This window comes from Rhinolophus ferrumequinum, chromosome 2, assembly GCF_004115265.2.
Source record: "Rhinolophus ferrumequinum isolate MPI-CBG mRhiFer1 chromosome 2, mRhiFer1_v1.p, whole genome shotgun sequence".
NCBI classification, from domain to species: Eukaryota; Metazoa; Chordata; class Mammalia; order Chiroptera; family Rhinolophidae; genus Rhinolophus; species Rhinolophus ferrumequinum.
Window position 1 is genome coordinate 70039830 of NC_046285.1, and position 15227 is coordinate 70055056.

Below are 15227 nucleotides of genomic sequence, written 5' to 3' on the forward strand. Positions count from 1 at the left end.
TCCTGAGGACAGATGAGGGGAAGAAAGTAATAAGGAACACAAGGAGAAAGAAACTTCCAAGAAAGTCATGTCCCAAAAACCATGTAAACTAAAATGTGGCATGACTTTGAACAACTGAAGGAGGGCTTGCTGAGAAGAAATGGAAACCTATTTGAACTGGCTATGAGGATCATTTGGCTCTGACTGGTACCAAACATTAAAACATTGAACCTATCTATAATCCTAACATGTTACCTGTCTATATACTGGACAGGATCCACTTAATCATAATAATGTAAATACTGTGTATTAGTGTTGAACCTTTGAATTAACCTGTAAACCAAAGCTGGAAAACTTAAAAATGTTACATAACAGAATGTAAATGTTATCAATTTTGACAACCTGAGATTTTTTTCCAGTGCCGTTTCAGGCATCACCCACATCACCATCCCCTCAGAACTGCACGAGGCCCTCTCAGGAGTCCCAGACCGTGTGCACAAGAGTATCCCCACCTTTCACACCCCAAAAACCCAGGACGTGGAAGGGCAGCCTTTTCACTTCTGAGACCTGAGGGGCAAACAGAAAAGAGGGCTTCCTCAAAGGGAGAAGAGCCAAAGACTGAAAAGAAGGATGAATGATACTCTTGCCCTAAAAAGTGAACGGGATGTGTGTGGGGAGTGAAAGGAAACGAGTTGTTGGTACACAGGGGACAGTAGATACGTGGTGAACGTGGAAAGGTGAAGTGGAGAGAAGCGAGCTGTTCTGATAGACTCCTCCATGGGGAAAGAGTAGACCATCATAATTAATAACACAGACAATAGTGCCATCCCAGCTCTCCCACTTATTAACTGGTAACCTTGTGCAAATTATGCAATGGTGCTGTGCCCCCGTTTCTATGCCTGAAAAATGGGGATAATAATCCCTATTTCCTAGGTCCGATGTTAGGATAAATGAGTTAATATATATGAAGTGTTTAAAACGGTTCCTGGCATAATAGTAAGCACTCAATAAATGTTTAAAATCAGTGGGAGTGGTACGCAATGCTATCTCACTTGGGAAAACAAAATAATAAAAAATGTTTTAAATTGGAGGAGGAAAGTATAGCTTAAGACTACTTTTCACCTTATCCGAAGTTCAGCAAATAATAATACCTAAAGTTGACAGTTGAAGAAACAGTTTTTTATATTATTTAAAGGTAGGGAGGTAACCATTAGAAACACTAAAATCAAAAATAGTTATAAGCATTTATTATTTTTGAATCAAGTAAAGAATTTTACCGTTACTCATTTAAAAAATAAAGTTATAATAAGTTTGGCACAAATTAATTCTATGAAAGCTGAAACCACAAAAGCCAAACATATCAAACTGAATCTATTCTTTTGCAAATGATTTCAGCCTGGAAGATTTATTTGGAAGTGAAAAGTAATCTCTCAGCCAACAATATTTTCCCAAGTCTTTGCCACCCTTCCCAGGGTTGTAGCAATGCCACACCTCTTGGCAGTGAGACTCACGTCCTAGGGAGATACAATATTAGTGCCTTATGTCATAATTTCAAACGCTACTAAAATTATCCTGGCCCAGAGCCCAATTTCATCCAGGCTCATGTGGCTGTTTTTCTAGCTCCAGCATGTAGGTGCTGCATAGCTGGAGGACTGAACACTTTAAGAGATTGCTACACGGATTATTGTCAGTTTTCACACTTATACAGGCACATGATCTGCAAAGTGTTGTTTCCATCAGTAACAACAAGACTGCTCTTTGGACCATTCTAGCATGTCAGAGCTGCCACATTTTTCATCTCTTTACCTAACACTCCTTCATGCAATGCCTGAAATCTATACTCTTTCTAAGGCATATCTAACAGGGACATGTTAGAGTAACACCTTCAGAGACGAACTAAAACCCCAAAGGTATTTAGACATACATGGAATGTGGTTATACTTCATTTCAGTGATATCGTTGTTTCACTTCCCCCGATTTATAGCTCTCTCATAGATACTGGAACAATTCCAACAGTTTTTCAGCAGCTATTACCTGTCAAGTACTGTGCAAGGGACTGACAATCTAGTTTAACAGATAAATTAAACCAAAAGAGAAAAACAACGAAAGTAACGAAATATAATAGATTCTGTGACAAAGGTAAACCAAGGATGCTAACCCAGCCTAAGAAGAGTGGAGCGTCAAGTAAGGTTTCTTGAAGGCAAGAGTAGTCAAACAAAAAAAGGAGAGGAGAGGAAGGGCATTCTAGGAAGAGAGTACAGCACAGGCAAGAAGCTAGAATAGAGTGGGGCATGTCCTGAAAAGGGCTTATATGGGGAAGTGGTAAGTGATGGCTCTAGGGAGGTAGGAAGGGGCCAGATCAAAAAGGGGCCTTTATGACATACTAAGGAGCATATATTTTTCTGGAAGTCTCTAGAAGAGACACCGAAGCATTTTAAGCAGGAAAATAGCATAGTCGTTTTATTCGATGAAGATTACTCTTGCTTTAAAGAATGGGTTGCAGAGGGAGGCCCGGAATATCAGTGAGAAGGTAAATCAGACACTTCGTATGGGCCACTTCCAACTCTCTCAGCCCCATCTCTTCTCTCAGCCCCACGGAAGTATGTACACCTACCTCGCTCTTCCTGCACCAGGGTTTTCTGAGGCTTTGGGGTGTCAGAATTGCTGGGCATTCATGCAAGTGCAGCCTGGAATTGCTGAGGATTTAGTGTCCACAGCACCGCACTGGAACAGCCGGAGATGGAAGCTGTGCTTCCCCTTTCACACAAGAGATAGAAATTTCCCACAAGACCAAGCAGCAGTGCTTCATGGTGGTGGCCAACTTGATAAACCATATTGGTTTTCCCTTCTCTATTTTGCCATTCCTCCTGCCCAGGATAAACTACCCAAATAAACCTGAACATAAGCTTTTGTTTCAGATTCGGCTTTTGTGGAACCCAGACTAAGACTAAAGATTACCACATAAATCCAGGAGAAAGTCATGCATGCCTGAAATAAAGCGTGGCAACGGGAATGGAGATGAGGAAATGGATTCATTCATAAAATCTTTGCAAATAAAAACCACAATGAAATATGAGCTCACCCCAGTCAGAATGGCTATCGTCAACAAGACAAATAGTAACAAGTGTTGGAGAGGCTATGGAGAACAAGGAACCCTCATACACTGTTGGTGGGAATGCAGACTGGTGCAGCCCTTATGGAAGGCAGTGTGGAGGTTCCTCAAAAAATTACGAATAGAATTACCATATGACCCAGCAATCCCTCTCCTGGGTATCTACCAAAAAAATCTGAAAACATTTATACATAGACACGTGTGCTCCAATGTTCATTGCAGCTTTGTTTACGGTGGCCAAGACATGGAAACAACCAAAATGTCCTTCGATAAATGAATGGATAAAGAAGTTGTGGTATATATACACAATGGAATACTATTTGGTGGTAAGAAAAGATGATATAGGAACATTTGTGACCACATGAATGGATCTTGAGAGTATAATGCTAAGCGAAATAAGTCAGACAGAAAAAGCAGAGAACCATATGATTTCCCTGATATGTGGTATATAAACCAAAAAGAACAAAAGAACAAGACAAATGAGAAACAAAAACTCATAGACACAGACAATAGTTTAGTGGTTACCAGAGGGTAAGGGGGGTCGGGGGTGGGAGATGAAGGTAAGGGGGATCAAATATATGGTGATGGAAGGAGAACTGACTCTGGGTGGTGAACACACAAAGGGATTTATAGATGATGTAACACAGAATTGTACACCTGAAATCTATGTAATTTTACTAACAAATGTCACCCCAATAAATTAAAAAAAAAAAATCTTAAGGATGTAGGATCAGCAGCCTGGATATGAGGAATGAGGAAGAGAGACAAGCCTAGGCGAGGATGATTCCCGGGTGTTGGCTCAGGTGGGAGGGTGGATGGTGGTGCATTCATGAAAAGCTGTAGAGAGAAAAGAGCAACAGTATTGGAGGGGTGAACAAAAGAGAAGACACCAGATTTGAATATACAAAGTGTGAAGGGTTTTAAATTATTCAAGGGATGCTTTATAGATAGAGTCAGTTTTATAGTTATAAACATAGACATGGATATGGATTTAGATACACATACATACATAAAATAATATCCTGTAAGCGAGGAGCAAAGATGGACATTTGAGAAAGATCTAAATGTGAGGGGTGGACAAAGAGTCTCCATTTTATACATTCAAAGAAATACACTGAGAAGCTTAACAGGTTAGAGGAAAAAAGTAGTGACACAGAGTCCAGAGGAAAGAGTCTTTAAAAGAAGAGAATAATGCATCAAAAAGAATAAAGTACCTAGAAATAAATTTAACCAAGGAGGTGAATGACGTGTACTTTGAAGACTATACAATATTAATACAAAAAACGAAGAAGATGGTCTTGTAGTCCAACGTGAAGGTACAGGAAGACCCTGAACTCATCTCCTCCCACAAACACATAGAATCTACACCTACAGACAGAGCAATTTCCCCTGAAGAACTGAGGGCACCCTGAGGAGCTGCTGGGTAAGAAACAAGAGAGACACATAGAAATAGGTAGGAGAGACAGAGACACAGTATCACGGGAACCACACACACACACACACACACACACACTCAGTGCACCAGCCTGCAGTAGGGAGGGATCACCGAAGGGCCCACGAGCAGACTTGCCCGCCTTGGGGCACAGCAAAATAACAGTGCTTTAAAGGGCACTTAGACCCAATGGGAAAGAAATCCATTTCCTAAACCCAGAGCATGTCAGACGGGAGGGGAAATGCAGGGACACTCTCCAGTGTCGGAGGCACCAGAGAGCACTTTTGCCCCCCCCCCCCCACCATGACTGCAGGGCAAGAGCATAGTGCAGGCTGCCTAGCCAGCCGGCCAAGGCTGGCCCAGTGCGCCCTAGGCCCCGGGCCCATACCAGCTCGTTTGCCCCCAGGACAACCCACGCCCACGTTCGCTGCAGCCACACTCCATGTCCTGGTGCAGCCCATTCTCCCAGGACTCACCACCACAGCCTGTGCCCTCTCTAGTACAGCTCCAAGCCAGGGAACAGTCTGTCCCCGGGACTCGGCACTCACCACTGCTTGCACCTATTTAGCTACAGCTCCTCCCCTGACTTGGCTTGTCCCTGGGACTCCCTACAGCCTAAGCCCCCTCCAACCACAGCTCCAACTGGCCTGCCAGGGCAGCCCGGGTGTAGCTTTCCACCAGGACTCCCCGCAGGCCTTGTCCACTCAAGCTACACCTTCAGGTGTCAGCTGGGCTTGCCCCAAGAACTCACTACGGCCAAAACCTGCACCAACTATACCTCCAGCCAGCCTGCTAAGGTGGCTCCAGCTAGGCTTCACCCTAAAACTCCTCACAACCTGAGCGGGCTCCAAATACAACCCCAGCTGGCCCACCAAGGCAGCCGTGGTGAGGCCTGCCCCTGGGACTTCCCATGGCCTGCACTCACTCTAGCTCCAGCTCCCAATCAGCCTGCCACGGTGGCCCCAGTATGGCTTGTTCTTGGGTCTCTCTGTGGCCCGTGCCTGCTCCAGCTCCAGCTCCTGCTGGCCTGCCAAAGACACCCAGCACAGTCTACAAAGGGGACGCTCCTACACAAAGCCACTCCAAGATCGGGACAGGCTGCTCTTTCACTTAATGTACAGAAACAAACACAGAGAAACAGCCAAAATGAGGAGACAAAGAAATATGTTCCAAATAAACGAGTAGGACAAAAACCCTCAAAAAGGACTAAATGAAATGGAGACAAGCAATCTACCAGATAGAATTCAAAACAACGGTTATAAAGATGCTCAGTGAACTCAGGAGAACAGATGAACTCAGAACTTCAACAAAGAGACAGAAACTATAAAAAGGAACCAATCAGAAATGAAGAATAACTGAAATGAAAAATACTCTAGAGGGAATCAACAGCAGATTAGATGATGCAGAAGAACAAGTCAGTGAGCTGGAACACACTACGGCACAGCAAAAAGAAAAAAATAATTTTAAAACTGAAGATAGTTAAAGGGACCTCTCGGGACAACATCAAGTGCACCAACATTTGCATCATAAAGGACCCAGGAGAAGAGAAAGGGACAGAAAACCTATTTGACGAAATGGTGGCTAAAAACTTCCCTAACCTGGTGAAGGAAAGACATCCAAATCCAGAAAGCACAGAGTCCCAAGCAACATGAACCAAAAGGGGTCCACATGAAGACACATCATAATTAAAATGCCAAAAGTTAAACAGAGAACCTTAAAAGCAGCAAAAGGAAAGCAGGTAGTTATGTACAAGGAACAATCAGCTTATTTTTCAGCAGAAACTTTGCAGGGAATGGCACAATATATTTAAAGTGATGAAAGCGGGGGGAACCCTACAACCAAGAATACTCAACGCAGCAAGGTTATCCTTCAGAATTAAAGGAAAGAATTTCTGAGACAAACATAAGTGAAAGGAATTCACCACCATTAAACCAACATTACAAAAAATGTTAAAGGTACTTCTTTAAATGGAAAAGGCTAAAACTAAAAATAAAAAAAATATAAGAATGAAAAAATTTCACTGATAAAGGCTAACATTTAATAAATGTACTTGGTGAACCAATTACAAAGCTAGTATGAAGGTTAAAAGACAAAAGTAGTAACAGCATGTGTAACTACAGTAACTAAAAGATACATATACACACAAAAGATGCAAAATGTCAAAAACATAAACGTGGGGTTGTGAGTAAAAAATGCAGTGCTTTTAGAATGTTTTCAAACTCAAGCAACCATCAACTTAAAATAGACTGTTATATAACATACCTTGTTATATATGAAAACTCATCGGAAATATAAACCAAAAGCCTGTAACAGACACAAAAAAGAAAAAAGAAAAAGGAACCCAAACAAATCACTAAAGTCATCAACGTAAGAGAACAAAGAACAAGAGAAGAACAGAGAGAAACTACAAAAACACCAAGAAAACAGTTACTTGCCAAGAGAATAGATTTTAAAAGTTCTCATCTCACAAAAAATGAGGTGATAGATGTTATCTTATTGTGGTGATTATTCGTCAATATATTCAAATATCGAATCATTATGTTGTACACCTGAAATGTCAATTATATCTCAAAAAATGGTAATAAATAGGTACTGAATGGAAATGCAGTGAACTTAGATATTGAGGAAGAATTATTTTAAATAGTAGGTATTGTCATCTAGGACAAATAAGTCTCTAGTCATTCAAAATTGATTCATGCCCTTTAATAAGGGTTTGAATTTACACAGGGCCTGTACCTTTCTTACTAAATTTATTCCAAGAGATTTTATAAACTTTGTCAAAATTCTAAGGGCAATTTTTAATTTGTTGCTTCAAATGCTAACTGGATATTGCCAATTTGGAGAAAAGCTTTTGATTTTTGTATATGTATCATGTAACCAGCCAAATACTAATTTTACAAGATGTTTAGATCTTTGTACTCTGCACCCACATTATTTGCAAATTAAAATGTTGCTTATTATTCTAAAAATGTGTATCAATTATTTAATTATATTATTGACTTAGCTAAGACTTTAAAAATCCAACAAATAGTTGTGGTGATGGAAGGTAAATCTACCTTTTCCTAATTTAATGCAATGGTGTATTTCACTATGTACCATGACATTTGCTGTCAGTTGTGATAAAGTTTTTATCATGTTTAGGTGATTTCCTTTTATTAGTATTTTATAGAGAATACTTTTCTTTAAAAATTTTTATTTTAAAAAATAAAATACATCTTAAAAATGTAAATAGTATAAAAATAACAAAATACCTGTGTATACCTCATCTTGTTTAAAAAATTAAAAATTCTCAGTACCTCAGATGCACCTTTTGTGCTGTACATTTCCTGACCACCTCTCTCCCTTCATTCACCCCTCATTCACCCAGAGGGAACTGAGGTTATCCAGAATTACTTGTTCTGTAAGCCCATTTTAGAATGAGCTAGTTTAATAAATTAAAATTTCTCATTTAGGATTGACAAGCAATTTAGGGAATTTCCTATGTAAGAATACTCTGGATTTTTACATTTTCTTTAATGCCTTCTAATAAAGTTTTAATTTTCTCCATAAAAGTCTTCTAAATCTTCTATTGGAATTCTAACATGTTCTATTTTTTGTTGCTATTGTAACTGCTCTATTGTTTTCACTGTAGCTTTTAATTTTTTGCTGGTGTATAGAAATAAAATTGATTTTTACTTGTTTTGATTTTTCTCACTTTTTTAGTACTTTATGTATTCTAGATATGAGACCTTTGTCAGTTACATATATTGCAAACATGTGTTCTTCTGACTTCCACTCTCTCACTAATGTCTTTTCATGACTAGAAGTTCTTAATTTTAATGTAGATTTGTCGGTCTTTTTCACTATAATTATCTTAAACGTGGTAATATGTTTAAGCAATCTCTTCCAATATGACAGATCAAGATTATATTATCATTTATTATCTAGTAAAATCTAGTTTTACCTTTCAGATTTAGGTCTATAATCCCCTTGAAACTCATTTTTGTAGAGTATGAAGAAGACATTACATTTCTTTCTCTTCTTTTTTTTAATAAAGACACCCATTTTTCTCAGAGTCACTTAGTAAATACACTGTCTTTTTCCCACTGTTTTAAGTGCATTTTTATCTGTTTGTGGGTTTTCAATTGTGATCCATTAGTTTGTGTTCGCCATACCAAGACTTCTAACACCTCAAGAGACTTCTAACACCTGGCTGTCTTGATTACTACAGCTTTGTAAGTAACATTGTTTCTGACAGAGAAAGTCTTCTCACTTCTTCAACTGATTGGTTATTCTTAACCCTTTGTATTTCCATATAAATTTTGGGAACATTTTGTCATATATATCACACACACACACACACACGCCTTGTCAGTATTTTGATTGGCTTTGTTTGAATCTACTAGTATAGTTCAATTTGGGCAATACGGACATTTTTCAATATTGAAGTACCCAATCCATGACTACGATACAGTATCTCCATTAAGGTCCATAATTATTGTTAATAAAGTTCTATAGTCCTCTCTGTAAGATCTTGTACATCTCTTGTTACAGTTATTTTGAAGTACTTCAATGGCTTTTATGCTGTTGTAACAAGTATCTTTTTTTTTTTAAACAGGTATCTTTTAAGAAAAGTATTTTCGACCTGTTTATGGCCAGTCAAAAAATAAATTAATATTTCTATATTAATTTTTGTACCAGAATTTAATCTAATAATTTATCTGTGTAGATCCAATATGTTTCCAATTTCATGCCTTATCTCATGTTATTTCCTCTCCCTAGAAGCCCCACACTTTGAAAGAATCATCGCTCCATTCCCAATAAAATGATAAAAGCGGTGTACTTTCTGCCAGAAAAAACAAAGAATGAAATCTTACCATTTGCAATGATATGGATGGACCTAGAGAACATTATGCTACATGAAATAAATTAGTCAAACAAATACCATATGATTTCACTTATATGTGGAATTTAAAGAACTGAATAGATGAGCAAAGTACACAGAAACAGTCTCAGAGATATAGCGGAAAAACTGAGGGTTGCTAGAAAGGAGGGTGGAATGAGGGCGAATGGGAAGGGGGATTAGACAGCATACATGGGTAACCACAAGATTGTCATGGGGATATGAAAGACAGTTTGGGGAAAATGATCAATAATGTTGTAAAGATTTTGCAGGGTGTCAGATGGGCACATGTCTTATTAGGGAGACCAACCACTTCATGGACGGTGTAGATGCCTGACCACTGCACTGTACACCTGAAGCTGAAGCTGAATAATATTGTGTGTCAACTATAATTTAATATTTATATAGTCACAGGACATGGAGTACAATATAGGGAATAGAGTCAATGGAATTGTAATAGCTACATACGATGTCAGAGAGGGAACAGATTGGGGGCGGAGGGTTATCACTTTGTGCGGGATGAAATGTCTACTTTGCATTGCTTTGTACACCTGAAATAAAAATAAAAAAACACATACCTGCACATAAACAAAATTTTATAACTACCATAGGATCCACTACCCCCACTCTGCAAAGTAGATTCCAGATTAAAATCCTATCCTATACATAAGCCCAGTATACATAATGCTCAAAAATATCAAAAGGAAGGAATAAGCAAATAAATATGCAAGCAAATACACAACAAAGCAGAGACTAATGCAGGCATTCATACTGGCCTATAAAAATTTGTCTAAAAGAATTGTTTAAAACATGAAACAAAATATACTCAGGTTTTAAGTATTTATTTACAAAGTTCTTACTAATACAACTGCTTTTAAAATGTAGCAGTAAAGAGTCATTTACTATTTAAAAGAGATAATACATGGTATAGAAAAAATCTATATAGTCAGTTAAACTATTAAAGCAGATAACGGAAAATTGTTAAATCACAATGAAACTTTTGCAATACTCCCTAAACAGGTAGGAAATAAAAATGCATATATCCATAGGAATTTGATTATTTTGCATTACTGACTATAAAAAAAATTTTAAAAAACTACCGTGAAAGATAACACCAGGGATTGGAAAATATTTTACAACAGCAAATAAATGTATTTCAATTTTACATTTAATTATGGTACCACAATAAAAAGTTGACCATACACATATCTATGTATTTTACAGCAGATTAGCAAAACTGATGCCAACTTTAGAGTTATTTCATAAAGGGACAATCTTTACCATAATTTCCCCATGGTTATCCTTCAAAATAAAATTCCACACACTATCAAACTAAATTAAGATGTGTTAGTGGCAAAAATTACCATAAGTATATGTCTCTGAAGCAGCTATAAGTATAAACCAATATCATGTTTGTGCAAAATATACATTATTTTTTAATCTGTCTGTCCTTATCTCAATTCTGAAACAATCTCCTTAACTGTTACTCTTTTTAATAAGGGCAAATCTTTTTAAATCCACACGCGAGATCTTGAAAACACTTGAGAATAAAATAAACTGCAAAAGCAGCAGTTAAGTAACTACTTCAAACAGCACATGTGAAACAAGACCCCACTCTTTAATCAGAAATCTATGCAGATTTTTATATAGTTAAGTATTGTGATATCACTTAATTTCTGCACAAATTGAGATACACAAATATGTATTTCCAAAATTCATTCATGGACACTATACAAAAAAATTTACAGCAGTATTTGGCATCCACCAATAAAATTTATTTACTGTATCATGTTGCAAAGCTACCAATATCATGAATAATTTAAGTTATGGTCTTCAAATGAAGGATTCAAGCAAAGAGAAAAATTACATCAAAATCAATACAATTTTTTACATGAATTAACTTGAAAAATTTTAGAGGTTAAGTTTACTCTTTCAAGAAAAAAAATCAAATAGTTTAGTGTTACCTATCTTCTTTCCAGCTTTCACCAAGTGCTAAGGACAAGTACCATTTAAAAGTCAGTTTCGTATTTGACTATGAAGTGTTCTTAAGTTTCTATAAAATAAGACTTTTTTTTTTTTCAAGTTTCATATCAAATGAGTTGTAGATCTACTTAAGGTATGGCTTCTCCTTTCGAAGAAGGAAGGAAGGCTGACAAGGGAGGGAGATGGAATACCCTGTAAAGACAAGACAAATATTTTATATTTAAAATTTTTCTTTTAAACAACTGTAACATATAGTTTAGCATCATACATATCAGTTTTATGGTTTGCAAATTACCATAACAAGTAATTAAAAGACATGTGAAAATCCTAAACTCTTTAAATAAATAACTTAAAATTAAGGGTAGGAAAACACAAAACTATTTCATCATTCTGAAAACAAAACAAATTAATAGACTAGTTAACTATATATCAACTCATTGGAATACATATGGGTTCACTGTTCGTAGTGGTACTTCTGTGAGATATTAATGATTCAGTGTTTCAGGTTATTAAAAAGTTATAAAATAGTAAACAAATTTTGAGGTAAAAAGACAAACCCTAGTGGTTTCTTCTTAACTTAATCATAAGGCAGAATTAAGAGGAGAATATACTTCACGGGAATAATATTCTAAAATTAAAAGCTATACACTCTTAAGAAGATTTTGTACTAGGTATACAACCTAATGTATGTATGTATGTGTGTATTTGTGTGTGTGTATAATTTTCCTCCATATCAAAATTGAGCAAAACAGCAGTACATCTGATAATAGAGATTACTAAATTACTAAACTGTCTAAACTTATCGTTTCAGAGATCAAAGTTAAATATTATCAGAATTTTTATCAAAAACAAAGAAGCAATGCACAACAATATCAAAAGCCCAAGAATGAGTATAAATCAAAATGAATTATAAAAAAAGCTACTGTTTTATTTTAACATGCATGAATTGCTATGTGTAACTAAACTTAAAGCCAAAAGGTAGCTGGCTATAAGTTCTCATCTACAAGGTAGCAATACATAGTGTTTAAAGAGTCGTGTTGGTAAACTATTATTACTCAAGCAATAACCAAAGGATGATTTAAATAGATATTAAAAAAAGCTTACATTTCCTCAAATGAAATTTTTGATTTGCTATATTAAAAGCATAAATTTTATTAAAATGCCATAAATCTAAAATTAAGAATCAGATTTGAAATATGAATCCACTTTGCATGACAATTAATATTCTTTAAAATTACCACTTTCATAAATAAGAAAATGTCTAACAGTATTGATTTCTTCCTGGACTTCAACATTACGTTGCAAAAATATTTTTATGTGCCAATACGCAAAGAAACTCTATTAATCCTGAATTGTTATAAATTCAAAGCATTTATGAAATTGTGACTTCAAAAGTCCCCACCCACCTAAAAAGTAATTCTGTGGAGAAAGAATACTTTCTTTTTTCATAAATACAAATTTCAAATAGCTAATAAGCTCACATTAAACTTCACGAGGCTGGTTTCCATTACTGGTTGGCATTATCTCCTAATTCTTCACAAATGTCAAAGATGACTTGGATAGAACTTTTTTTGAAATTTGAAAAATAAGTATTTCCTTCTAGTATCTCTGAAAAACTAGAATGACGTATAGATCGAAACCAGGTGTTTTGAGAGCGCCCACCAGTAGAGTTTGAACGCTGAACATAAACATGCTTAGTAAATCCAATTATATTGCTTGTGGAAACAGAATGGACAATCTGTTAGAACAGAAATAAGCAATGGAGAAGAGGACATGAATGTCTGAAAGATATTTTAGGTACTTCTTATTTATATTGTTTACATAAAAGTGACAAAACCATAAATAACAAATTAATTTTCTAAACTATTTCTATAAAATACAAGTACCTTCATTTGAAAACCAATAATGTTTATAATAGTTACTACAGATGCAGAAAATAAACAAGGGATAGTATTTTGGCCTTCAGAAAGCTTATAATCTGATTTTACTAAAGAAATGTTTACTGTATTTTGTCAGTTTGAATACATTTTTTCATTGACCAAATTTCTTTGCATATATTTCTATTTTCAGCTAAATAAAACTTCTCTGTCATTGGAAGGTTAACCTTAATCAAGTATCTGTATAAACACACTCATAGATTTAGCTGTAACTCTTTGGTGTATTAACTAAAGACTTAACTAGCTTAAAAAAAAACAGTTATTGAGCATGATGTGCCATATTTGCCTAAATTTTATATACTAAAAGGTAACCACTTATAAAACACTAAAGCACTCACTACATGCTAGGGGACTGTTCAAAGCGCATTGTATGAATTAACATATTTAACCCTTGCAACTATTACCTCGGATTCATTTTACGGATGGTGAAACAGACATCTTTAATAACTTGCCCAAACTCATACAGCTAGTAAGCAGGAGAGCCAGGATTTGAACATGTGAATTTCAGAGTTCATGCTCTTAACCACTACTCAAACTGCCTCGCACTATATAATCACAATATAGAGTGTGTGTGTGTGTGTGTGTGTTTCTGTGTGTATTTAGTCCTTACAATAACAGTATAGGGCAAGTACTATTCATCTCTTTTCTCTCATGTGCCAACTGGGGATAAGAGAATAAGAAACTTGATGACGGACAAACAACTAAATGACAGTCACTTGTTTTTCTTAGCCTTAGCTTAGGTTAAGAATAATTTTACAAAGAACAGATACAGCACTCATATACTTAGTGACAGTAATAAACGTTAGAAATGTCCTTAATATTAAATGTCTAATATTCTGACACCACTGGTAATATGAATTGTTCAGAAAACATTTAAAAATATACATATAAATGTAGAACCCACATCATCCTTTACAGTTCAGCCTCAGATATTATATTTTACTTATCATAGAAATAGTAAAAGGAATAAAACTCAGTTTCTGTTATATTACTGAAAACCATCTATATAAATGAACCGTCACTATTTATGTTAATAAAGTAATAGGCCAGATTGAAACGTGTTTCTTTTCTTACAGATTTTAGAATATAACTCAATCCCAATAAAATTTCATATCAAATACATATTAAGCACGTCTATCTCTAGTTCATGAAGTGAGGTTTTCTCAGTACCTTTACAAAAAGGTAATTTACCCAATAAAAAATGTTGCAAGTTTAGAGATCTGTTTTTTTAAATGGTGGTATTAAGATTTTCCATCTTTAAAAGTTAAATTCCATACCAACTCCATAGATATGAGTAAGTCATTTAGCCCATTAAATCAAAGTCACTTACTGCTAATGATGATGTGCTAGACAGACGACTCATTACATGCTTGTCATTGCTGGAAGGACTTCTTCCCTCCCCTGAACTTTGGGATGTCATAAGAGCCCTTCGTAGAGCTCTTTTTGGAGTTTTGGAGAAAGAAAATGCTCTTGTAACCTAGATTGAAAAAGAGTTACAATTAAGTGAATCTACATAAACTTAACACAACTGATAAAAACAATTATTCATAAACAAAGCCAAATACACATCAAAAGTTTTTGTACAAATAGCGTATGGCAAAATTGGAATTGCTTTGGATAAAGCAGTGAGAAAATGTAGTACAATAAGTCCTCACTTAACGTCAATAGGTTCTGTGACTTTTAAGTGAAACGACATATAATGAAACCAATGTTACCATAGACTAATTGATATAAAACCCTGGGTTTTGCCTAATTCCACTAAAATTTAGTTATGACATCTTTAATCCATAGCCATTTGAACCTCAATTTCTTTATTAAAAAAGTGAATGAAGTTCATTTGAATCACCAAAGTTGTTTTATAAACTATTTTTACACTGGTGTTTATGGCAGTATTATTTTTAT

The 15227-nt window shown here is 35.8% G+C and overlaps 1 protein-coding gene across 1 annotated transcript in view; it reads right to left on the reverse strand.

The window, feature by feature from the left end:
- Nucleotides 1-10234: 10234 nt before the first annotated feature.
- ECT2 (epithelial cell transforming 2) overlaps nt 10235-15227 on the reverse strand; it is a 51874-nt gene continuing 46881 nt past the window's right edge. Inside the window, 2 exon segments of the mRNA XM_033092488.1 lie at nt 10235-11580; nt 14656-14802. Of these exon segments, the coding sequence (XP_032948379.1) occupies nt 11491-11580; nt 14656-14802 (237 nt within the window). The 3' untranslated portion in view covers nt 10235-11490.